Source organism: Alexandromys fortis, unplaced genomic scaffold, assembly GCF_014885135.2.
Source record: "Alexandromys fortis isolate MF-2015 unplaced genomic scaffold, M_Fortis_MF-2015_v1.1 scaffold_209, whole genome shotgun sequence".
In the NCBI taxonomy this organism is placed as follows: Eukaryota; Metazoa; Chordata; class Mammalia; order Rodentia; family Cricetidae; genus Alexandromys; species Alexandromys fortis.
In genome coordinates, this window is record NW_026068090.1 from 1,578,084 (window position 1) to 1,604,142 (window position 26,059).

Sequence of the window (26,059 nt, forward strand, 5' to 3'; positions counted from 1 at the left end):
ATGCCCTCTTCTGGTCTCCCAGACCACTGCATGCTCATGGTACACTTAGGTACATGCAGCAAAATGCTCACACATAAAATAAAAATAGACAAAACCATAAAATAAGAATCTACAGTCTGGGAGAAATGCTGCAAACAGGGTTTTCATAATGAACTTTTGCTGAGAATATGTAAGAACATAGCTAGCTGGCTATGGTGGCACACACCTTTAATTCCAGAGGCAGGCAGAACTCTTTTTTTTTTAAATTATTTTTATTTTATGCACATTGGTGTTCTTTTTCTTTCAAGATTTATTTATTTATTATGTATACAGAATTTCTTCCATGTGTGCCTGCAGGCCAGAAGACGGCACCAGTTCTCATTATAGATGGCTGTGAGCCACCATGTGGTTGCTAGAAATTGAACTCAGGACCTCTGGAAGAGCAGCCAGTGCTCTTAACCACTGAGCCATCTCTCCAGCCCCAGGCAGAACTCTTGAGTTGAGGTTAGTGTGGTGTACAGAGTTCCAGGACAGCCAGGGCTGCACAACAAATAAATACACAGGACCCAAAATCAGTAAATAAGAAAAGAAAAAATGAAAAGAAAGGAAAAATAGAACATATAAGCTCATAATTCAGTAAGAAATACAATCTAATTTTAAAAATTGACAAAGGTATCTACATAAACATTTCATCAATATGAAATATTGCTAAGCCCCTGAAGGGAAGTCCAACATCATTAATCATTGGAAGAATGCACATTAAAGCAGTACTGAGGGCTGGTTATATAACACCGGGCAGCGTTTGCTTCACAAACATAGGGCCCTAGCTTTCATTCCAAGAATTTCTTAAAAAAAGAAAGAAGAGAGAGAAGGGGGGGGGGGAGAGGGAGAGAGAGAGGGAGAGAGAGCGAGCGAGCAAATATCTTGTTGGATACTTGGGACCTACAGAGTAAAAGAGAACCTACTCCCATAGGTTGTCTCCCCACATTCATGACCACACACACACTAATATTAAAACAAGTAACCCAAACCATAATGATGCACCACAGCAAGAATGGCTATGACCCAAAGGCAGCAAGCAACAAATATTGGTAAGCAGAAAAACAGTTGGTTGTTTTTCAAAAAAGTTATTAAAAAATGCGCCAAGATTCAACAATCCCCTTCCTACACATCATATATCTATCCACAACATACATGGATATTTGTAGAAAATTGTTCATAACAGCCAAAGCTCAGAAAGAAAAAAACCCCTTGTCTTTCAACTGAAGTGCTAATAATCAAAATCGTGACATTGCAAAAATAATTACAGTATTATCCACAACCAAAGGTGAACTATATGCTACAATGTGAAGAAGGCTTTAAAAAAAGGGCTAACTGGAAGAAGTCAGACACAACCATAGCATAAGATGTCCAGAAGGTGAATCTACAAACAGAAAGCAGACTAGCACTGAGGGAGGGAGGAGCAAGAACTAACTGCACACAGCCACAAGGAAATATTTGGGTGGTGGAAATCTAATCTAACTGAGTTATAAAGGCTGTATAAACATTTATTTTCTAAGAAAAATCACTGGATTTTGTACTCATAAAGAGTGAATTCTATGGTATCAAGATTAAGAAAGCTGGAACTGGAAAGATGGCTCAGTGGTTACGAGCAATTGTTGTACTTGCAGAAGAAGATCCAGGTTTGATTCCCAGCACCCATATAAAGTAAAAAATAAATAACTCATTTAAAAAAGATTAAGAAAGCTTCTTTTTAAAAATGCTAATATTGTATCAGTAGTATTTATAAGCAATATCAACAAATAAGATATAATGCAAGGAAAAACACTCAAAACTAAGAAAAACAACAAAAGAAAAGAAAAAAGTTATTTCCCAGTATAGGGATGAAAATGTAAACATTAATGGAAAGATTTAAGTATAAGCCTACTCAGGCTGAGTGGTAGTCCCAGACTGATGCAAAAACTGTTAAGTTTTATAAAGCACAAATAACTTTATAAACACAGGGAAATATATCAATAGAATTAAAAAAAAAGCAGGACTTTTGGGTTAGCCTGTTTCCTTATCGTCTCTGTATTTTTAAGGCTGAAGAAGTAGGAATTTGTTTATTACTGAATATACTGAATATTATTCTAGGACAGCTAATTTCAGAAGACAGATGTACGAGGACCAAGATTTAGAGACAACCCAGGCGGGGCAGCAGAAATGATCAGGACGGTTCAGCTCCTAGTGAGAGACAGGCAATTCTGTAGGACACAATGATTCATGAGTTCATGACTTTGGAGTCTTCAGAAAAACTCCGTCTGCCTCTTGACTCCCTATTGACTCATTAGTCATTAAGGGGTTTGCCTTTGATTATGGGAAGACAGTAGAGGTGAAATTCACATCACCCTGGGTTAGTGATTAACAGTTTTAATGAAGGGGAAGAAATGAGAGTGACAGAGGAAGGGCTTGGTGAGAAGAAAGAGATTCCTGATGAAAGTCTTGAGTTAGTGGATTTGTTTTTTTGAACATTTTTTGTTTTAAATATTTCCTATATTAAAAATAAAATTGTATCTAAAAGAATAAAAAGAACAAAACCCCAAACTGACCTCATTTTGTTGGACATGAATCTTACCTAGGACACTGGGGAAGCAGGCTGGGAGAGGGTAGCTCTCTTGGTAGCTGCATGAGTTGGTGTAGAGACTGTTCCCACAAAGAGGAACCCCGAGTGCTGCTTTCTGGTAGACTCTCATTTTGCTCAGTATTGTTCTACGTAGATCAGTGCTGAGTATGAAGAGTACTAGCTTAGGAGTCTTGTATGTGTGAATGATTAGTTGAGCCTAAGAAATTGACCCTCAGTGTTATGCTTGAGATTCAGTTTCCTGATCAGTAAAAGGACTTTGTGAAGACCAGAGATACTATAAAAGGCTCATGTTAAAGATTATTTAGGTATAAGCTTTCTTTCTATATGATGGATACTGGATTCTTAACAAAGAGTATTCTCTCTCTCTCTCTCTCTCTCTCTCTCTCTCTCTCTCTATATCTAAAGTGTGTGTGTGTGTGTGTGTGTGTGTGTGTGTGTGTGTGTGTGTGAAGACAGGGTCTCAGGCAGCCCAACTCCTGAACTTCCTGACTTCACTCTCCAAATGCACCAATACACACAGCTTCAGTACATTCAATATACATGTTTTGAAAGTTCCTTGCTCCATTCTATAGTTATCTTTTCATTTTCTTCATAGCTTTCAATTCAGCAGCCTCTCCCTATAGTTGATTATGCTTTTGTGATATTTAAGAAAGCATTGCCTAAGGGCATACAGATTTATACTTTACTTTAAGAGTTTTATAGTTTTAGCATTGACCTTTAAGTCTCTGGTCCACTGTAAATTATTTTTAGACATGGTGGCAATATTTCATCATTTTCTGTGCATGCGGACACTCAGCTGTGACCAAGACCACCAGCTCAAAAAACGTGTTTCCTCCACCAATAGTTTGGAATTCTGTCAAAAACCAACTCACCATCAACTAGTCTTCTGTACTTTTTTTTTAAACTGAATTTGTATCTTTTTTTCTGTTAGGTAGTCTTAGTTTTCATATTAACTTCTATGTTGCCATGTGCCTAGTAACTTAGGTGTCTAGAAGAAGTGTAGAAGAAACTGCAAATGGTGAGACTGCTCAAGAAGGGGTTAAATTTGGATCTGTCAAGTCTATTACTATTTCCCCTGTAGTACTTTGTCTTTGCTGTAATTACTTAAACTCTTACCTCAACACTAAGATTGGATAAATATTCACTCATATTTTTGTCTATTTATCTTTCGCAAACATAACTAGGTTGGCATGCTGTAAAAAAACAATTTTTAAGAGCCTAAACATCCTATGTTTCACAATCTGTTGCTTTCCCACTGACCTGAAGTCTATTTTTATCAGTCTTAGAAGTTTTAAATATCTAGCTGAGATAAATCATGCTTTAAGAGAAAATGAGACAAATAAAATTCCCGTTTCCATATGGCTGAGGGAAAAATCCTCACTGACAAAAATTACAATGCTTTCTCTTCACTTAAAAGACAACTTTCTGAATTTATACCCAACAGGTACATTTTAGAAGACTTCTATTTGGAGCAAGAACAACAACAAAAAACTCCCCAGTTTCTTGGTACATCTGCTGTTTTACCAAACAAAGACAAAGGCTGGGAGGAAGAAGAGCAAGTATCTTCTGGAAACTCCCCATGAACTCTAACTGTGCTGGTCCTGCTTGGTCACTCAGATGAAGCAACACTCTCTATTTTAATGCCAGAAAGTTATTTAAGTTCTGTAAGGGGAAAACTAATATTAGCCTTCATCAGTTTAAAGCAGAAACAGTTGTAATCTTGTTCTTTTTTTCCTTAAGATTTATTTATGTTATTTTATATGTATGAGTGTTTCTCTCACATGTATATCTATGTACCACAGGTATGACCTGTGGAGGTCAGAAGAAGGTGTCAGATTCTCTGGAACTGGAGTTACAAATGGTTGTGAGGCACAATATGGGTGCTGGGAATTGAACCCTGGTCTTTCCCCTACAAGAACAAAGTTCTTAATTGCTGAGCCATTTCTCAAGCCTTCTCTTGTTCCTTACTTATATTTTCATGCATGAGCTAGCTTGTTGGAGTCCATTCTCTGTAGTGGGATGCCATGCTCAGCCTTAATGTAGGGAGGAGGGGCTTGGTCCTGCCCAACTTAATGTGCCAGACTTTGTTGACTCCACCTGGGAGCCCTTACTCTTTGGGAAAAGTGGATGGGGGAGGAACTGGAGGGGAGGAGACGGGGGGGGGGGCAGGAGGAGTAGTGGGAGGGAGAACTGTGGTTGGACTGTAAAATAAAGAAATTAAAATAAAATTTAAAAAATGAGAAATTAATTCATGAAAGAGTTTACTTATGAGACATTGTTACATTAATACACAGGGCAGGGAACCCTGACTGCTCTTCAGACTGGAGAGGGAGGGGGAGAGGTGGGGGAGGAGGCGGAAATTTTTTTTCCAATAAAAATTAAAAAAAAAAAGTCAGGCATGGTAAGTGAAAAGTCCATTATGGCCTCACTAAGTTTTAATGGCTTCATTAAAGGTTCTCTCTTTGAGATTAAAAAAAAAAAAGATGATGAAAGGTTAAAAAAATGAATACTTGAAAAATTCCTTCTATTGTAACTTATGGATAGAGAAGGTATTGCTAGCCTCAGGTCTGCAGATGAGCAAACAAGATCTCAGCAGTTAATAAGTGTAGAAAGCAATCAGTGCACTCTGTAGGACTTTTCTGGCAGAACAGTGCACAAATGCTTTATTTCTTTCCTTCAATTTTGATTTTTGAAATAGTCTCACACTATTACCCAGGCTGGCCTTGAAATCATGGTGATTCTTGCCTCTGTCATCCTCCCTCCCCTAAATTCCATGTCCTTAGACTGCAAGGTTGAACTGCCACACCTGGCATGACCTACTTCTTCCCCTGGTCAAGACTTCACCTTCTCTAAAACCTCTGATGCCCTCATGCAAACACAACTACTCCTCTACTTGTTTTACATACATGATCTTTCAAAACTTGGGTTGCTAAGAGTGGAAAAGGCAGGAGGAACTTATGCAGGTATGGGTCCCAAAAGAAGATGAAACAAAACAAAGTAGGAACCAGATATTAAGGTAACACAAGATAGTTCAGGGGCAGAAAGGCTATTAAAAAGGAAATTCTTTGAGACATGGTGTAGAGAAGACCCAACAAGCACCAGAAACTAGGGCAGCAAGACAAACCCCAGATCTTAGGGTTCCAGACACTTCTCAATTCCATTAACCACTTGGGTTTCAAGATTTCTAATCAAAATTCAGTTTCATTTTAAGACAGGGTCTCCCTACTTAACTCTTGGGTGTCCTGGAATGACTGTGTTGACCAGGCTGGCCTTAAACTTGTAGAACTCAGCCTGCCTCTACCTACCAGAGGGCTGGAATTAAAGGTGTGTACCACCAGAGTTCAAATTCAATTTTAGAAACATCTGAACTTGAACAGCCAACCCCTCTCATAACACCAGTTTTGACTACACAACATCATGTGCACTAAACACCTCACTTACAGCTATATAAACACGCTATCACAGCAAAGCAGCATGACACTGGTATGAACCAGACACGAACAGTGGAAGAGAAAAGAAACCCGCACACCTATAACCACCCCATCCATCTATGACAAAGTGCCATAAATATTCTTTGGGAAAGCCTCTTTAACACACAGATCTTCGAAAACGATGTGTCCACATGTAAGAATGAAACCAGATCCATATCCTGACCAAAAATCAATTCAAAATGGAACCAAGATATGGAACCATACTAAAAGGCTAAGTGAACTAAAAAAAAACCTATAAAAATAAATACTTATATGCACAATGGGATTTTATTAAGCTATAATGAAGAACGAAATGATGACTTTTGCAAGAAAATGGATGGAACTGGAGAGCACAGTGTAAAATAAACCAGACTAAGAGTAAATGAATTCTGCATTTTTTCAGCCATAGAATCTAGATTAAATTTACATGGGTGCAAGTGTTACCTCCTCCATACATGACATAAAAGGAGAAAGAGCATATATGAGGAAAGGAAAGGCTCTAAGCTGGGAGAGGTCTATACTGGTAAAGGGCAAATAACTAAGTCTAAGTGTGTGTGTGTGTGTGTGTGTGTTTGTGACAGAGAGAGAGAAAATGTCACTGTGAAATCTATCATGCTGTACACTAACTATTAAGAATACAATACTAACATCACCAAATAAATTTCATCCAAACTTTAATAATTTTTTGTAAGTTTAATAACTTGAAGAAATAGTTCATTTAAGTAATGAATAAAAATTATAAATATTAATAAAGTACTACTTAATTCTTTGAGATAGTTCTATGGCAGAGAGTTAGGGATTTCGTGTAGCAGGTTTCACTAACCAGCTGCTATTCACTTACTGTAACTGATCCTTAAATAAAACCTTCTTGCTATTTTTCTGCACAATTGCATCCATTTTCTGAGCCACTCAAAAGTTCTCTTTATTTTGATAAAGTTGATGGTAGTTATGGAGGTTGGATATATAACATGCAATGATGAAGAAACCCCAGGGGTTGAAATATACTCAGGTAAAGATGCAGGTTAAAAAGGCTAACCAGAAATATGAGGATGATTGCATGAACTGTACTCTGTGGGAGTGGGGCACATTTGTCTCTTACCATCCTTGCCTGCCTTTGACCTAATATACTTCTGAGTTGGTTCTACCGTGGAGTAAATACAGGGTGACCTGGGAATGGGAAGGTACCATGCCCATGCATCTATCTCAGCCTCACTCATATCTAATGCCTTCCATCATCAAAACTATAATGTTAGAGCCTGGACTTTCATGTGCAGTTTTCAAATGAGGTCTTTGTCCATCCAATTATTAGAAACTCTAATAATAACAAATCCAGGTGTTTCTGGATAATTCTGAGGTCTTTACTGGGTGCTGTTTTAAACATAGGAAGTGTGTGTAGTTGAGAAATAAACACTATTTAGAACTAAATCTTAAGTGAATTGAAGGCAACAATAATTTCAGGTCTCCATTTACTCAAACCTTTCCAAACAAGTTACTAAATCCAAAACACTAAGTAAAACACAAATGATACTCTCTAAATTACATCATTTTTATAGTTAATTATATGTCAAGAGAGACTCATAAGTAGTCAAGCATAATGTATAGAAGTTAAAATTTTCTAAAGTTAGCCCAGGGGTAATCCAATCAGTTTACTGCCTGAAATGAAGAGCGTGCCACTCGTGGGTCTCCACCACTTCTACTCCACCTGTAAACGCTGTCTCCTCCCCAGTACAAGACTCTGAGGGAAGAAGCCGCAGCTCTGACCAGGTCAGTGGACTAGTAATGTCCCCGGATCTCCAGAACTCCACCAAATAGTCCAGAGACATAACTAGCTTTTTCTGCTCTCATTCCCTCCAGAGACGACCCAATGACTTAGGTAGTCAGACCAATCTGTTCTTGGACATTCTGTTGTCTTAAAATTTCTCAGTTTGAATTTCTAATACAGTAATTACATTCCACTCCAACAAAACTTTAGTGAGAAGTCACAAAAGTCTATTTACTAATTTATTAGGGAGTGCATGAAAGACAAACTCATGAATACAGAACAAAGCAGATGCAGCCGCTGATCCGGCCACCTGTGCCCGAGAGTCAAGAACACCAGCTTCTTCGAGGCTTATTCAGTTCTGACCACTCCAAGAGAGTGTTATCTGTCAGTTACTCAGAGAAAACTACGCCCATAGGGCAAGTCACCCCACCAAATGTCATTGGCTAATAGATCAAGCTCCCAGAACAAAAATCTTCTTGGGTTCCTGTAGTGATATTTTGTTTGTGATCTAAAAATTAAAGCTTGCCTGAAGATCAGAGTGTGGAGCTAGCCACTAGTTAACCATAGAGGCCAGGCAGTGGCAGCACACACTTTTAATCCCAGCACCTGGGTGACAGAGGCAGACGGATCTCTGTGAGTTCAAGGCCACCCTGGGCTACACAAAATTGATCCAGTTTAAAAGAGAAACAGAGTCAGGTGGTGGTAGCTTCCATTTTTAATTCCAGCACTGGGGAGGTGGAGACAGAAGAGATATGGCAGGGGCAGAGAGGAATATAAGGCAGGAGGAGATAGGAGCTCATTGGATTCAATCTGAGGATTCGTGCAGACAGGATCTTGCCCTCATTAGTCCGAGGATTTGGTAGAGGTAAAAAGTCTCTCTAGTGGCTGGCTCCTTTACTTCTCTGATCTTTCAGCATCTACCCTAATATCTGACTCCAGGTTTTTATTTTTAAGACCAATTAGAATTCACGCTACAGTTCCAATAGTTCTTAAAAGCAAAAAGTGGTTCTGAAACAAACAAAAAGTTGAGTACCATTGGTATAAGCTGTGGAAAGTCAATATACAAAGAACAGAAAAAAGTTTATATGCAGTTTAAGTAAGTTAAGTGATGACAAATCAAGTCCCCCCGCCCCACTGGGAGGTGGTTGCACACACCTTTAACCCTAGCACTTCAGAGGCAGAGGTGGCAGATCTGAGAGTTTGAGGTCAGCCTGGTTTACAGACTGAATTCCAGGACAGACAGGGCCACACAGAAAAACCCTGTCTGGAAAAACAAAGTTTTTCTCCTTCAACCATGGTCTATTAAGGTAATACACTTATGACAAATCTTGCCCTTGCATTGATTCTTCCTTCTTTTAAGAATCCACACTTCTTTGAGGGAGAACGTCATTTCACCGCTCTTCAAGACCCAACACAAATGTTACTACCACGTAAGAGGAAAAATCTAGAGACAAAATACTAATGACTGCCCACTAAGAGGGGCAAAGAACAGAGAAAGCAGCAGAAGGCACACACTGTTTCTTTTGGAGATGAGAGAATGTTCTGGAGAGAACAGTGGTGACAGCTGTAAAATCCTGTACAAATACTAAAAGACATTAATCTGTACCCTTTCAGACGGTGACTTTTATGGTATGTGCATTATATCTGATTAATAAAAGGAAGTAGGTAGAGAATATAGGCCTTTCAAGTTTTCCCAAGGTTTTCTACTCTATCTTGAGAGTAGTAAGAGGATGCTGGAGGTTTTAGGTAGAGTACAATGCAGATATTCCAAAACTGCTTTCTGTATAAATAAAAGGCACCTCATAGATACATGACCTAGAACTCAATTCACAGAACAGAGAGATCTTTTTCTGACTTGAAGCTATTATTTGTAATTGCTGCTTCTTAGAAAATCCCTTCAGGTTGACCAAAGTCTTTGTTCAGAAAGGTAAGGTACCAGATGTGCTATCTGATCTACTGTTGGTATGGGAGAAGTGTCTGTATTCTGTCAATCATGTTATAAATAAATGCTGATTGGCCAGGCAGGAAATACAGGCGGGAAAACCAGACAGGAAGTAGAAACGATGTAATGAGAACAGGAGAATTCTGGGAAGGAGGAAGTTGATTCCGCCCACTCCTGCCCAGATCACCCAGATCACCATTGAAAAAAGGTACTGAGCCACATGGCTAACATAGATCAGAAAAATGGGTTAATCAAGATGTGAGAGTTAGCCAGTGAGAGGCTAGAGCTAATGGGCCAATCAGCTTTATAACTTATAGAGACCAATGTGTGATTTTCTTTGGAGCTAAACAGCTGGGGGAACTGGGCAGGACAAAAACCCCAACAACAAGCAAGGCCTAGCCCTTCATGTTACATACTGTAACCCCTTGATGTGCCACTGAAAGATAATTCATGAGGATCTCCAAGGGCCAGATTGCAAAACAAAGGACTAGAAGAACTGTGGTCTAATAGTTCAGCAGGGAGCTCTGGGTGGTATCCTTCTTGCCATGTAATATTGAGTCTTAATTATGCTGAAACATGTATGATAAATTACAGTTTCCATAAATGGGGAGTTGTTCTGATTTCTAAAATCACAGTGCTGACCTGGAATTCCAGAATTACTACTTTGCTACACTGAAAGTAATACACAAACAATGCTAAAGGGTAAAGGGAAAAATACTGTAATTTAATAACAGAATCTAGCACTCTTGAGTAAAGCTCCTAACATACCAATTCTAGGTATACTGTTGAGAAACTCTTGCACAGGTGTGTACTATGAGGTAATATCAAGATCGAAGATGACAGCATTATTTATAAGAGTAAAACAATGAACAAATAATATTTCCATTAGAAAAATGAATGGGTTATGTAGAGAGCGAGCAAAAGCACCTTGTCTTAAGTACTGCCATTTTTTTTTTTTGACTTCAGACTCCACTTTATCTGTAGGCTGAAACAAAGTTCAGGTTCCCAAGCCTTAGGGGAGCGGAGAACTTTCCAATAGCTGACCCACCTCCTTCTTAAACAATATTAATAGTCTGTTATGCTCCTTAGCTGTTTCTAGAAACAGAAAACAAATGAATATGATTAGAACTAAAATACTTACATTCTGTGTTGGTTGACAATAGTGTGGTGTGGGAGAATGGTTTGTACTCCATCAATTATATTTTAAATAAACGCTGATTGGCCAGTAGCCAGGCAGGAAGTAGAGGCTGGACAACCAGACAGGAAGTAGAGACGGGTCAAAGAGAAGAGGAGAATTCTGGGAAGGAGGAAGCCCATTCCTCGGCAGTCCTGACTCTACCACAGAAGCAGCAAGATGTGACTGCCCCGCTGAATAAGGTACTGAGCCACATGGCTAACACAGATAAGAATAATGGGCTAATAATGGGTTAATATAAGTTATAAGAGTTAATAAGAAGCCTGAGCTAATGGGCCAGTCAGTTTACAGTTAATGTAGACCTCTGTGTGATTTCTTGGGACTTAACGACTGAGGGATAGAAACCTCAGTCAACAATGGTGAAACTCATAGGGAAAGCCGTGTTGATAGTCTGTTTGTGTTCTAACAAATAAAGCTTGTCTGAAGATCAGAATGCAGAGCTAAACTACTAGAGGCCAGGCAATGGTGGCCCACACCTTTAATCCCAGCACCAGGGAGGCAGAGACTGGAAGTGATATGGCTGTATGGCTAGGTGGAGAGAGGAATATAAGGGGGGAGGAGACAGGAGTTCAATGCAGTCTGAGGTTTAGTGGAGACAGCTGTAGTCTGAGGATGGAGTCAGAGGATGTAGTTTGAGAAGACAGTCTGAAGACAAGATCACCATTTTGGTCTGGGGCTCTAGTGGCTGGCTGCACTACTTCTCTGATTTTCAGCATTAACCCCTCTATCTGACTCCGGGTTTTTATTAAGAAAAATTAGAACTCATGCTACAGGAAGACCTTAATCTTTGACTCCTGATTGGTGAAAATTGTAACTATAACTTGGCAACAAGTGTTTGTGTTTTTTGTGCTTATAAACCCCACTCTTGCCCTTGCTCCGGGCTGTCAAGAGAATCAAGGTTCTTGAGTCCTTGTCCTGCAGCCCTGATGGATTAGCAACTCAATTATGTGGTGACTTATTAAATGCTTTGGAACCCATAAGTGCTGTCTCTCTCCTTCCTCATGGCACATGGCAGGAACAGTTTCCTTATGATATATACACAGTGAAATACCCTACAGTAAAGCAAAAATTTAAAGTCTATATGGATGAATCTCAATATAAAATTAAAAAATTAACTTGTGAATGCAACAGGGTATAATATCAACAAAGACCATATTTTGCTGTCAGAATAGTAGCTACAAAATAGGTAAGAAGATGTTCATAGGAATCACACAGGCAGCTTCCATTGTATTAGTAGTATTTCATTTTTGAAGCCATCAAAATGAGTATTTATCATTCTTTGAGATTATTTTTATATTATTTCAGAATTTTACACCATACACTTTTAAAATTTCAATACCAAAGTTTGCAAACTAAGGCCTTTGGTCCAAATCTAATGAAGAAGCATCTCATTATAGGGTCCAACTAAAAAAATCTAAAATACAAATGAAGGTAAAACTAAGTCATAAGTAACTGAATATAATCATGGATGTAGCTGTAGAAAAATAGTAAGGTTATGACTGTCTTAGTCAGCTTCAGCTGCCAACTTGACACGGCCTAGAGTCATCTGAAGAAACCTCAGTTTGAGTTTCTGCCCTGACTTCCCTCAATGGCATCCTGGAAGTATGAGCCAAACAAACCCTTTCCTCTTCAAGGTGCTTCTGCAACAGAAAGAAACTAGAACAATGAAGACAGATTGAGTGGCGATGGGAAGAGAATCACACCTAAGCTTTAGAGCATTGCTGATTAAAAGAACATTAATAATATAGGCAAGCACTATCAACATATGGCTTCTGAGGGCTTGAAATGTGGATATAGTGACTGATAAGAACATTCACATTTATTTCTAATAACAGTCATATACCTAGTGCTATCATATTGAGGATGTAGCTTTAGGGTCTCACAGCCACATTAACAACACCTGCCACCTGAAGCTTAAAATGGAAGTGATTACTGAAGGGAAATGGGGCTGGGGAATTGCCTCTACTTTGGAACCCTTGGCCACCAAGGGAAAACACATGTGAATAAGAACAAGGGCAGGCTGCAGATTTAAAAAAAGAATTTCTTTTTTTTCTTTTCTTTCAATAAAAAAAAAAGATGTTAAAAAAAAAGAATCAAAGAATTAATTGAAATTGGGCCAAATGATGCATCTTTCCAAGAAATAAAATGTAAAGCAAGAGAGGCAGATGCTGTGGGACAATGGTCTTGTACCCTGTCACTTGTGTTGTTTTTTTTTCTTTTTCTTTTATTGAAAAAAAAATTCCTGCCTCCTCCCAGCCTCCCATTTCCCTCCCCCTCCCCCCACTCCTCTCCCCCTCCCTCTCCAGTCCGAAGAGCAGTCAGGGTTCCCTGCCCTGTGGAAAGTCCAGGGTCTTCTCCCCTCCATCCAGGTCTAGGAAGGTGAACATCCAAACTGGCTAGGCTCCCACAAAGCCAGAACATGAAGTAGGAACATTAAGGGCAACATTGAATAATTGGGACCTACTGAAACTGAGAAGCTTCTGCAAAGCAAAGGACACTGTCACTAAGACAAAAAGGCAACCTACTGACTGGGAGAAGATCTTCACCAACCCTGCAACAGACAAAGGTCTGATCTCCAAAATATATAAAGAACTCAAGAAAGTAGACTTTAAAATGCTAATTAACCCAATTTAAAAATGGGGCACTGAACTGAACAGAGAATTCTTAACAGAAGAAGTTCAAATGGCCAAAAGATACTTAAGGTCATGTTCAACCTCCTTAGCGATCAGGGAAATGCAAATCAAAACAACTTTGAGATATCATCTTACACTTGTGTTGTTTTAATAAAATGCTGATGGCCAGGCAGAAAGTAGAGGCGGGGCAATGAGAACAGAATTCTGGGAAGAGGAAAGATTCAGTCTGCAGTTATCACAGAGGAAGTCAGACACAGAGCAAGCAAGATGAGAACACCTCACTGATAAAAGGTACCAAACTATGTGGCTAACAAAGACAAGGAAAATGGGCTAATTTAAGACGTAAGAATTAGTTAATAAGAATCTTGAGCTAACAGGCCAATCAGTTTATAATTAATGTAGATCTCTGTCTCTCTCTCTCTTCTCTCTTCTCTTTTTTGAAACAGGGTTTCTCTGTAGCTTTGGAACCTGTCCTGCAACTAGCTCTTGTAGACCAGACTGGCCTCAAACTCACAGAGATCCACCTGCCTCTGCCTCCCGAATGCTGGGATTAAAGGCGTGCGCCACCACCGCCTGACCTTAATGTAGATCTCTGATGGAGGAGGGTCATCTGTCTATGTGTTACTTTCACTGGTTAATAAAGGAACTGCCTTGGCCCTTTGATTGGTCAGAAAATTAGGTAGGCGGAGTAAACAGAACAGGATGCTGGGTAGAAGGCTTTAGTAAGGCAGACGCCATGGAGCCAGCCACCAGGTCAGACATGCTGAATCTTTCCCGGTAAGCCATCACCTCGTGGTGCTACACAGATTATTAGAAAGGGGTTAATCAAGATGTGAGAATTAGTCAGTAAGAGGATGAAACTAATGAGGCAGGCAGTGTTTAAATGAATACAATTTGTGTGTTGTTATTTTGGGGGCTAAGCTAGCCGTGCGGGAGCCAGGCCCACAGCTCATCACTACAGATCTCTTCATGTTTCTTTGAGACTGAATGACTGCGGGACCAGGCTGGACAGAAAACTACTGCCAAGAGACAGAGTCAGGCTTGAGATCTGGGGGGTTTCATGCTAAATCATCAGTGAACAAACATGATTTTCATTCAAATTCATGAAGCAAACTGACATTAGTAGATGAATCAGGAGTATAACAGCTAGTTACAGTACAGACATCAGAAGAGCTGTAAGTAAAATAAAATAGATGAGCTATACAATCCAAGTGTGACTGAGATCTTGAGTTGATGGTGAGCAAGGAGTGTACACCAATGTTTTTCTTCTTCACTTGACAAACAAGAACAAAGTCTGCAGTAGAATTTGGTGATGCAGACCTGCAATCCTAGTGCTTGGGAGATGGAAGTAGGAGGATCAGGCATTCTATGCCAAACTCAGCTACACAGTGAGTATCTGAGGCCAGGCTGCACTGCATGAGACCCTACCTCAAAAACAAAATAGTTGCTTATCTTTTAGTTTTTTGCACAATTATCAATCACGACACATTTATTTAATTTTCACTGATGACAAATTTGGTTTGAAAATAAAAACCTCAAGATTATTAAGTTTTTAAATATTTCATTAGATCAATTCTCGATGTATTTTCTATTCTTATCCACTTCCTTCTTCACCCAAACCATAAAGAAAATATTACACAAGGTTCTGAAAAGAAAAAAGAAAGCTTGCATACTGTGTAAGAGCATGCCATAAACAGTAACATGAAAAGGGCAAGTTGCCTCACTTCTTGGTCAACTGAGCTGCTTTCCATACACAAGATGAGATCATTTTTTAACAAGTCTTAAATTTTTTGAGGTGCTATCAATGGTTTTTGTTTATTTTAGTTGAGGGTAAAAACAAACAAATGCTCTGCTTGATGTTATACACACCCAGAGTAAGATATTCAGTAGCTGTTCTAATCAGCACTGGAATAAGGAATAAAGAGTATTCTTTGGGGAACATATGTAAATATTTATGTGTCAATGTGATGGGGAAAAAGTATGTTTTTTTCCCCATAGAAAGTTACTAGACAATAGCACAGGCTATGATGTCAGAGACTTTGATTTACCTCCTTGTTGCTACACTAACAAGACCTCACTGAACTTCTTATATCTGGAAAACTAAGCAAGCATATTAATATCTATTTGGAAAAACAGCACAGAAATTAAAACCTTTTAAAAGTACCTAGCATACCTAATACAGTGAAGTTTACTATACTACAGTAAGGTACTAATACTAGAGTACCAGATAGCTGCTCCAGTCTTTTGGTTTTTTGAGACAGGGTTTTGCTGTAGTTTTACAGCCTGTCCTGGAACTAGCTCTTGTAGACCAGGTTGGCCCCGAATCCACAGAGATTCACCTGCCTCTGCCTCCCGAGTGCCAGGATTAAAGGTGTGTGCCACCACCGCCCGGCAGTTGCTCTAGTCTTACTCCCAAGTGCTGAGACTCTTTACTCACCTTCCTACACACACACATATAGACACACACACACGCACCTCAGAAAATTTAAGACTTGTTAAAAATGTATTGTAATTTCAGTAATGACAGCAAAAAAATTAGATGAACCTCACTCATTTGCTCTTCACAGGAGCCAAAAGAGAAAGATAATTCAGAATTATCTCTTATTTAATAAATGAATTCTAAACAGCAAGTTTTATGTTTACAACTTTTTTACTTTTCTCATATGCTAGGGATCAAAACTAAAACCCTGTGCAGGATGAGTTAATGACACTACCCCTTCTGTCAGAAAAATGTCACAGCACTGAATCCAAGCCTTGGCTGTAATTTCCCCATTTGTAAAATGGCAATGATTAATCTTTTGAGGATTAAAATAAGATTGGTTGCTCATTTCTTTGTATAGTAAGTGTTAATTTACAAATATTTAACATGGAGTAGAGCTTATAGGTCTAGCAGAAGTCTAAAGTAAAACAGACATAAGCATTGTTTCTGGGATAAGCACATATGAAACCATGGCTCTCATGAAATGCAACCCATTTCATGGGGCAAAGGTATCAACAGGTTAGGGAGGTCAGAGAGGTCTTTCTCAGAGAGGAACCCAGATCTGAAAACAAGACACAAAAGAGTACAGGATGAATTTTTATCATTCTCCAAAGAGGCAAGCTAAGAGTAACAAACGTTACTGGGTCTTACAAATGACCCAGGTATCACCTACAGTGAAGCTCAAAGCTCACCGTTACCATGGCTGCCTTGAGCTAAATAAACAAAAATATTCCGCTTTCCCCCAAAATCCTGTTCAACTACTTTTAAGCCAGCACACCAGGTGCTCATAACTCCCATGATAGCCCTGAGGTAACTATAAGACAACAGCAGCTGCTTACTCTGGCTCCAAGGCACAGCCCCAGCCAAGACTATTTCAGACAGTTTTCCTATGACTGTTTCTACCTAGACCACAGGTAGAGCCCCCACCCTGACTGACTGGCTAACAGAGGCACCAATGCTAGTGGCTGATGTAGATAAGACAACGCCAAAACACAGCATGCACAAGGTTCTGGTTTTGATCCCTAGCATGTGGGAAAAGTAAAAAGTTGTAAACATAGAACTTCATTTATTAAATAGGAGATAATTCTGAGTATCTTTCTCTTTTGGCTCCTGTGAAGATTGGTATAAACAAAAACCTGCATCTGTCTGAGAGGTGTGCTGTGATTGGTGCAAACAACTCTTGTCTGGCTGAACAAGCAGTCTTTCTTTGGCTCATTTGGAAGATGCCTTCCTATGCTGTCTTCCCTGATGCTGTCAATATCAGGCCCAATAAGGCTTCTCTAAAGTAATCTTTCCTAAACGATTTCAGCAATGGTAGTTAGCTGGTTAGTTGGTTAGTTAGTTAGTTGGTTGGTTGGTTAGGTGGTATCACAAAGAGCAGCAGCAGAGGTCATGGTAGAGTAACGGAAGTGGCAACAGCAGTGACCAGTGTCGCCAGGACCATGGACAGCACAAATGATGAGACAGCTGAAGAAAGGCAGAGCTGGACAGTTGGCACACTGAGCTGCAGCAATCGCAAAGCAGGGACCACTGAGAAGGTTCACCAGGTAAAAGTGCTTGCTGAACAAATCTGGCACAAACCTGATAATCTAAGCTTGATCCCGGAGATCCATGTGGTGGTGCGCATCTGTAATCTTACCATTGTATGTGAGGCAGAAACAGGATAATCACCTGGAAGTTGTGGGCCACCTTCTAAAAGTTATCCTCGGGCTGGAGAGATGGCTCAGAGGTTAAGAGCACTGGCTGCTCTTCCAGAGGTCCTGAGTTCAATTCTCAGCAACCACATGGTGGCTCACAACCATCAGTAATGAGATCTGGCGCCCTCCTCTGGCATGTGGGCATACACGGAGGCAGAAAGTTGTATACATAATAAATAAATCTTTAAAAAAAATAAAAGTTATCCTCTGTTCTCTACAAGTTTACACGTGTGCTATGACAGCCACCTGCATGCACACATATACATTTTTCTCTCTTCACCTCCACACATACACAATAGTAAATAAAACATAAAAATTAAAGACAGGTGGAACTGCAAGACTGGTGGTGACAGCAGCAGAGGCAGTATAGATGCATCCCCAAAGGCGGCAACTGTGACAGCTGTCATAGCCCAAGAAGCAGCAGAACAGGTTGAGAAGCAGCTGAAACAAGAAGGATAGCAGAAACTGAGAGAACAGAGCACTGAGGCTGAAGAAGAATGCAATACCAAAGAAGCTGTGAGTTTCAGAGAGCTGCCAAGCCTTTAGGACGACTGGTCTCAGACTTCCCAAACCTGGAGTTAGAACGCTGGTTCTTAAGAAGGGCTTTAAAATCCCAACAACTAGGCCTTCCCGGACACAGCAGGGCACTTGTTGCACAAGCAGAAGGAACTGAGTTCAAATCCCTAGCCCGGGAGGAACTGGGGGACACAGAAAGGTCACTGGGTTTACTGGCTGCCAGCCTAGTTCCTGGTTCCGGGAGAGATCCTGCCTCAAGCAAGTAAGGCAGAAGATACACAACCTTCTCCTCCATTCTCCATATGAGTACACAGGTGCACACACATCTATAAACCAGAAGGGGTTGGGGTAGAATAAGAGAAGAAAGTACCCCCCTTAATCGACGATAGGTATCAAATCCAAATCCAGGGCATCATGGCATTGTACGAGCTAGAAAAGCACTGCATCTCTTGAGCTATGTCCATAATTCAAGAAAAAATTAAAAGTTAAAAAAATAGTCAGACATGGAGGCATAATGTAATCCACACCTGTAATCCTGGGGCTGGAGAACCTCAAATTCAATGACAGACATCAAGGTCACTATAGTAAGATCTTACCTCAGCCTACACAAACACACACACACAAAGAGAGAGAGAGAGAGAGAGAGAGAGAGAGAGAGAGAGAGAGAGAGAGAGAGAGAGAGAGAGAGATATCACTTTTTTGAAGAAAAAAAAAAACACCCTGAAATAATAGTTGAAATTCACAGGAAATGTTAACTAGAGAAACACAGAAAGAACGTCTGAGCAGTACTGACTCCCCCCCTTTGGACTAGTTCTACAACCTATTTATGATAGAGAATGTGCTACTGAAAAACTTCTTTAACTTGTTTTTGCCTCTTCCATGACTTAGCTCAGTAGCTACCACACTGTGACTATTAATTGCATATGATTAAGTAAATAAATATCTTGCTTCTAAGGCATCTGTGTATTTGTTTGGTTAAGATTTTATGAGATGCATTATGTAGGCCACGGTGGCCTGGGACTCACTATATATACAAGGATGGCTTCAAATGTAGGGTCTTCCAGACTCAGGGACCCAAATATTAGGATTACAGTTCCGCAACAGTACCCATCTTACTACACACACACACACACACACACACACACCAGAGATCCTGAGGCCATATCACCATGACATCCATTTATGAAAAGAGACATTTCCCCCAGGAAGAGTATGAGTACTACTGTAAATTCGGTGATAAAATTCACTAGGTAGCTAAAAGCATGACATTTTCTAATCCTGCAGGTCACAGAATTACCATGAAAAGAAAATGAGGATTTTTCCTTTTTCACTGAGACAGAGTCTCCCTATAAAGCTATTCTAGAACTTTCTATGTTTCCCAAGTACTAGATTAAAAGCATGTGCCACCTCACCTGGCAAAATGAATTTATAGAATAAACCTGGTTTATTAAGACCATTTTTTTCCTTAACCCAGGTGGTGGTGGCGCACACATTTAATCCCAGCACAGCGGGCAGATCTCTGTGAGTTCAAGGCCAGCCTGGTCTACTAGAGCTAGTTCCAGGACAGGCTCCAAAGCAACAGAGAAACCCTGTCCCAACACCCCCCCCCCCAAAAAAAATCCCACACATAAAACAACAACAACAACAACAAAAACATGTTTTTGATGTTTGATGTGGTTTCAATTTTAGTATATAAAGTATGATTTCTATGGTTGTTTGAAAGAAAATGGCCCCCAAAGGAAGTGGCACCATTAGGAGGTGTGGCTTTGTTGCAGTAGGTATAGCCTTAGAGGAAGTGTGTTCCTGGAGCAGGGTGGGCTTTGAGATCTCCTATGCTCAAGATACTCTCAGGGAAACAGTCTACTTCCTGTGGCCTGCATATCAACACACAGCAGCTCCTTCTCCAGCAACATGTCTACCTACACACCGCCATGCTCCCCACCATGATAACAGACTAAACCTCTGAAGCTATCAACTGCCACCTCAATAAAATGTTTTGCTTTACCAGAGTTGCTGTGGTTGTGTATTCTCTTCATAGCAATGGAAGCCCTAACTAAACAGCGACATCTGGCTCCAGTACTTTGGGGGGAGTGGCTTGGAAGCAGAGTTCTCCTCTAATTCCCTGATCTCATTACTATTTACCTTTTTATAAAACTCAGTGCTAAGGACTGAAGCCAGAGTTTTATGCATGTTAGGCACACACACTTTACTTGGGATTTTATTTTGCTGCTGCTTAAGCTAATATGTGTCAATTTTAAAAGTATATACAGAGGGTAATATATTTAGGTTAAGCATAGCATCCCTGATTCCAATATTTAAAATCCAAAATACTCCAAATTCTGAAGCACTTCTGATCCCATGTATTTCAAATAAAGGATATTCAATTTGTATTTATCAGATCTGATTTAACAGAAAACATATATAGGGTATACAGAATTACTACTTCCAATTACAACCTATACTAAAGGCTTACATTTTCAGCAAATACACTGTTTGAAATTACACTTAGTAGGACCTAAGACAGCTGCAGGTCTGGCCCCAGTACTCTGGGGGGAGTGGGTGAGTGGGGAGTAAGCAGAGTTTGCCTCTAATTCCCTGATCTCATTACTGTGACTTGCATTCTGATCACCAGTAATCATAACAGGGTAGTTAGGATGAAAAGGGAATTCTGAGCAATAAACAAACAAGAAAAAAAATGCAGTATGGTATTTCTTAGTTCAGTGACTTCCTCTAACATTTGTTTTTTTCCTGAGGATCCCAGAAAATGCCTTGCCTCTACTGTCAAGAAATGAACTTGTGGTTTCTGGACAGAATTGGTCTCTTTCCCGGAGCTAGAGGGAAAGAATGCCCATGCCAGTTGTAGCCCCAGTTCTAACTTCTGAGCCCTTAGCAAACAATTCAACATAGCAGTGTTTGCTGCACAGTCATAATCACAGATCTGAGGCAGGGGTGGTGGTACACACCTTTAATCCCAGTACCCAAGAGGTAGAGGCAGGAGGATTTTTGAGATCAAGGCCAGCCTGGTTTACAGAGTGAGTTTCAGGATAGTCAGGGGATAGTCAGGGCTACAGGTCTCAAATAAACAAACAAACAAAAATAATACATATGAAAAGGATATGTTGAAAATTCAAAAGAAAAATAGTTTAATGTTTGGGCTCTGAAGAAAAAAAGAAAATAAAACGTAACTGAAAGTGGGTAGTATGTTAAAATGTGTCTCTACTCTTCCACCCCTTTCCTTGCAGCGGGAGGACATAGTCTGGAGACACAGCTAGAGTCCATTCTAGCTACACACTTGGCGGCTCTACAATCGATTCCACTGATGTCAGCCTCAGGAAATCATTCGGAAGCAGTTCTCCAACCCATCTTATATACCCATCTTCTATTTTGTACATTAATAATGGCTAAAAATAATATAATCCTTTACTGTGATCTGGGTTTAAATATTTTCACACATATGCCAGGTAATAGCTAAGCTTTAATGTCAGCCCTAAACAGTTTCTTACATGAAAAATTAGTTCGAAGTTACTACCTAATCAACCAAACAACAGCAAGAACATTCCAATAAAACACAAAATAACTATAATACTATAATTCAATTCCTCATGCCCAATACCTAGTTCATGAGCTGGTTTTATTTATTTTTTTTTTTACCTTTTTTTTCTTTTATTTTTTTTAAATATTTATTTTATTTATTTATTATGTATACAATATTCTGTCTGTGTGTATGCCTGCAGGCTGGAAGAGGGCACCAGACCTCTTTACAGATGGTTGTGAGCCACCATGTGGTTGCCGGGAATTGAACTCAGGACCTTTGGAAGAGCAGGCAGTGTTCTTAACCACTGAGCCATCTCTCCAGCCCTCTTTTTTTTTTTTTTTTTTTTTTTTTTTGAGACAGAGTTTCTCTGTGGTTTTGGAGCCTGTCCTGGAACTAGCTCTTGTAGACCAGGCTGGTCTCGAAATCACAGAGATCCACCTGCCTCTGCTTCCCAAGTGCTGGGATTAAAGGCGTGCGCCACCACCACCCGGCTTGCTGGTTTTATTCTTAATGAAGCAAAATTAGCACAAATATAAATGCATTACCTTCATTATGTTAACTAGATCTGTTTGATAGTAGCGGTCCTGGTGTGCATTTGCTGCAGCTAGCGTAAGAAGGTAATCATTCCTTGCGTGAGTAGCTTTGGAATTACACTCAGATCGTCGGGCTTTTAACTACAAGACAGTAAACAAAAACAATAAATGAATGCAAACTGACAGTACATTGCAAAACACGTATGACTACTACTCTTAGGAGCATGATAGCATGTTTGTAAACCCAGCTCTTGGTAGGCTAAAGCAGGAAGCTCTTGACTTTGAAATAACCTAAACAAACAAGGCCCTGCCAAGGAAGATGGGATGGGTATTGGTGACTAATAAATGATCTCTCACTAAGAATAAAGAACCAAGTAGAAAAAAAGCCTCAGGTATAGAAAAAGTATTAATTATTACTAAGAAATGAAACATAACTACATATGGAAGAGTATTATCAAATGGTTTTGTAAATTGTTTTTTTTTTAATTTCATATATGAGCATGGCATCTATGATTTCTGTGCTTCCCCATGTCCCCTCCCAAATTCATGATCTCTTCTTTAATCATACATATATACATGTATGCATATAGGTAATATATATAGCATGCCAAGTGAATACAAATACATTTAGCTTTACTTTTTAAATTTTAAAATACATCTGGATCCAGGCTGATCACTTGAGATTGTGCAACTTATACAGAAGTTCGTCCCCGGAAGAAATGAACTCTCCCTGTCTTAGCAGCTACTGAAGACCTGTCGCTCTTTATGTAAGAGTGAGATCACGTGAGATTTCCCTTGTCTATGCTGGTGTCATTATGCGCAGGTCTTGTTCAGACACGGTACACATTCATGTCTAGAAAACACTATACAGTTTTATAGTACCTTAATTATATTTAATACACTTCTGAAGCATTATGGAGAAACTCAAAATATTTTGTTCATTTTATTGAGGTATGAAAATAAATAGGTTTGAAATCAGATACATTACCTTCTAAAGCACTGATAAACCTAGTAGAGTTAGAAAATAGTTTTTAAGAACTATTTAGATTTTTTGTAACTTTTTTTATTTGTTGGCAATATATGCACACATACTATGCATGCTTGTCAGAGGATAACACACAACACACAGGAAGTAAGTTCTCTCCTTCCATTTTGTAGGATCTGAAAATTGAACTCAGGTCATCGGACTTGGCTGAAGATGCCTTTACCTGCTAAGCTAATTCACTAGCCAAAAACTATTTACAATGCCTAATGTGCCAGAAAAACTGCCTTCTGCTGGGAGCCTCACAAGACGGTCATCTCAGCAGCTGACCTTTAGGTACTCAATCTGCAGGCCCATATGAACACCTGCTTCCATTTGATCCAGAAGGCCTGCTGAGGGTCTGTCTGAGAGAAAGATCCTGAGCACTGCCTAAAGTTCTTGTACTGTATCTCTAAACTAACTGTCAAGGACATCTATCCCTAAAGTAGTCTTGAAAAGCAAGCTGTGCCCAAAGTGTCAACAGCTATGTGGAAAATTCCAAGTATTGGGAGAGAGAGCTCATGTTTGAGTTACTGACCTTAAAATGCTTTTCCAGGGTAGAAATAACCTACCTCCACTATTGATAGATTCAATTGTTTATTTTAAAAGCCAAGAGGCTTCCCATTTGTGATGTATACTATTCAAATACTCACCTTCAGCCAGGCATAGTGGCGCCTTTAACCCCAGCACTCCAAGAGGCAGAGGCAGGCATATTTCAAGGCCAGCATGGTCTGTAAAGAGAGTTCCAGGAAAGCCATGGTTGCCACACAAAGAACCCCTGTCTTGAAAATTAAAAACAAAAGAAAAACTCACCTTCACACTTGCTTTCTGTAAACTGATTCTTGATTGAAAAAGACTAAGTTTAGACCTATGATAAAAATAGAAAGGCATATTTAAAAACATTATAGACTCTACAGTGAGATTAACTTATAACTACTTAATTTAAAATAGTTTTTTTAAAGATACTGTTCTAAAGCTAAGCTAAAAGCAGGAAACTGAGAGTGACACTTGTTCGTCTTCATCTGTTAACAGCTGGAGCAGGTCAGAGGGCATCCGTAGGCTCTGGGACACCCCGTGTTCCCCTTCACTTCTAAAGGAATTCTGAATGACTCTGCCCTGTGTGATTCTGATTCTTCAATGAGTCATGTTCCACTCAGCACTGGTACCCTTAATCTTGTGAAAGAAACCATAACCATTAGTACTAAAATTATGTTTGCATTTTAAATATATATGTATATATATGCTCATTTAAGACTAGAGATAACTACATAGAAAAAAGTCAACAGTCAAATGCTAAGTGAATAAGAAAGACTACCATGACCAGTGATTTTTCTTTTTTTTTTTATTGATTTTTATTGAGCTCTACATTTTTCTCTACTCCCCTCACTGCGTTTCCCCTCCCCTTCAACCCTCTCCCAAGGTCCCATGCTCCCAATTTACTCAGGAGATCTTGTCTTTTTCTACTTTCCATGTAGATTAGGTCCATGTATGTCTGTTTTAGGGTCCTCATTGTTGTCTAGGTTCTCTGGAATTGTGATTTGTGAGCTGGTTTTCTTTGCTTTATGTTTAAAAACCACTTATGAGTGACTACATATGACAATTATCTTTCTGGGTATGGGTCACCTTACTCAAAATGATGTTTTCTAGTTCCATCCATTTGCTTGCATATTTTATGACGTCGTTACTTTTTTTTTCTGCTGTGTAGTACTCCATTGTGTAAATGTACCACATTTTCCTTATCCATTCTTTGGTCGAGGGGCATTTAGGTTGTTTCCAGGTTCTGGCTATGACAAACAAAGCTGCTATGAACATAGCTGAGCACATGTCCTTGTGGCATGGTTGAACATCCTTTGGATATATACCAAAAAGTGGTATTACTGGGTCTTGAGGAAGGTCCTTTCCTAATTTTCTGAGAAATCACCACCCTGACATCCAAAGGGGGCTGTACCAGCTTGTATTCCCATCAGCAATGCAGGAGTGTTCCCTTTTCCCCATAACCTCTCTAGCATAAGTTGTCATCATCTTGGCCATCCTTATAGGTATAAGATGGAATCTCGGAGTTGTTTTGATTTGCATTTCTCTGATGACTAAGGATGTTGAACATTTCCTTAAGTGTCTTTAAACCATTTTAGATTCCTCTGTGAGAGTTCTCTGTTTAGGTTTGTACTCCATTTTGTTTATTGGATTATTTGTTCTTTTGATGACTGATTTTTTTTGAGTTCTTTATATATTTTGGAGATCAGACCTCTGTCTGATGTGAGGTTGGTAAAGATCTTTTCCTATTCTGCAGGCTTTCATTTTGTCTTGTTGACAGTGTTCTTTGCTTTTCAGAAGCTTTTCAGTTTCAGGAGGTCCCATTTATTAATTGTTTCTCTCCGTGTCTGTGCTGCTGGGGTCATATTTAGGAAGTGGTCTCCAGTGCCAACACGTTCAAGTGTACTTCCCACTTTTTCTTCTATAAGGTTCAGTGTGGCTGGCTTTATGCTGAGGTTTTTGATCCATTTGGACTTGAGTTTTGTGCATGGTGATAGATATGGATCTGGATCTGTTTTTATTCTTCTATATGTTGATACTCAGTTATGCTAGCACCACTTGTTAAATATGCTTTCTTTTTTTCCTTTGATACTTTTTGCTTCTTTGTCAAAAATCAGGTGCTTGAAGATGTGTGGATTGG

General features: G+C 39.5%; 1 protein-coding gene across 2 annotated transcripts in view; it reads right to left on the reverse strand.

Annotated features, from left to right (window-relative positions):
* Fchsd2 (FCH and double SH3 domains 2) overlaps window positions 1-26,059 on the reverse strand; it is a 215,965-nt gene that overhangs the window by 78,861 nt on the left and 111,045 nt on the right. For both annotated transcript variants that reach the window (XM_050122646.1, XM_050122645.1), the window contains exons 7-8: window positions 24,199-24,253; window positions 22,377-22,505 (exon numbers count right to left, since the gene is read on the reverse strand). In XM_050122646.1, the coding sequence (XP_049978603.1) occupies window positions 22,377-22,505; window positions 24,199-24,253 (184 nt within the window). The remainder of the gene's footprint in view (window positions 1-22,376; window positions 22,506-24,198; window positions 24,254-26,059) is intronic.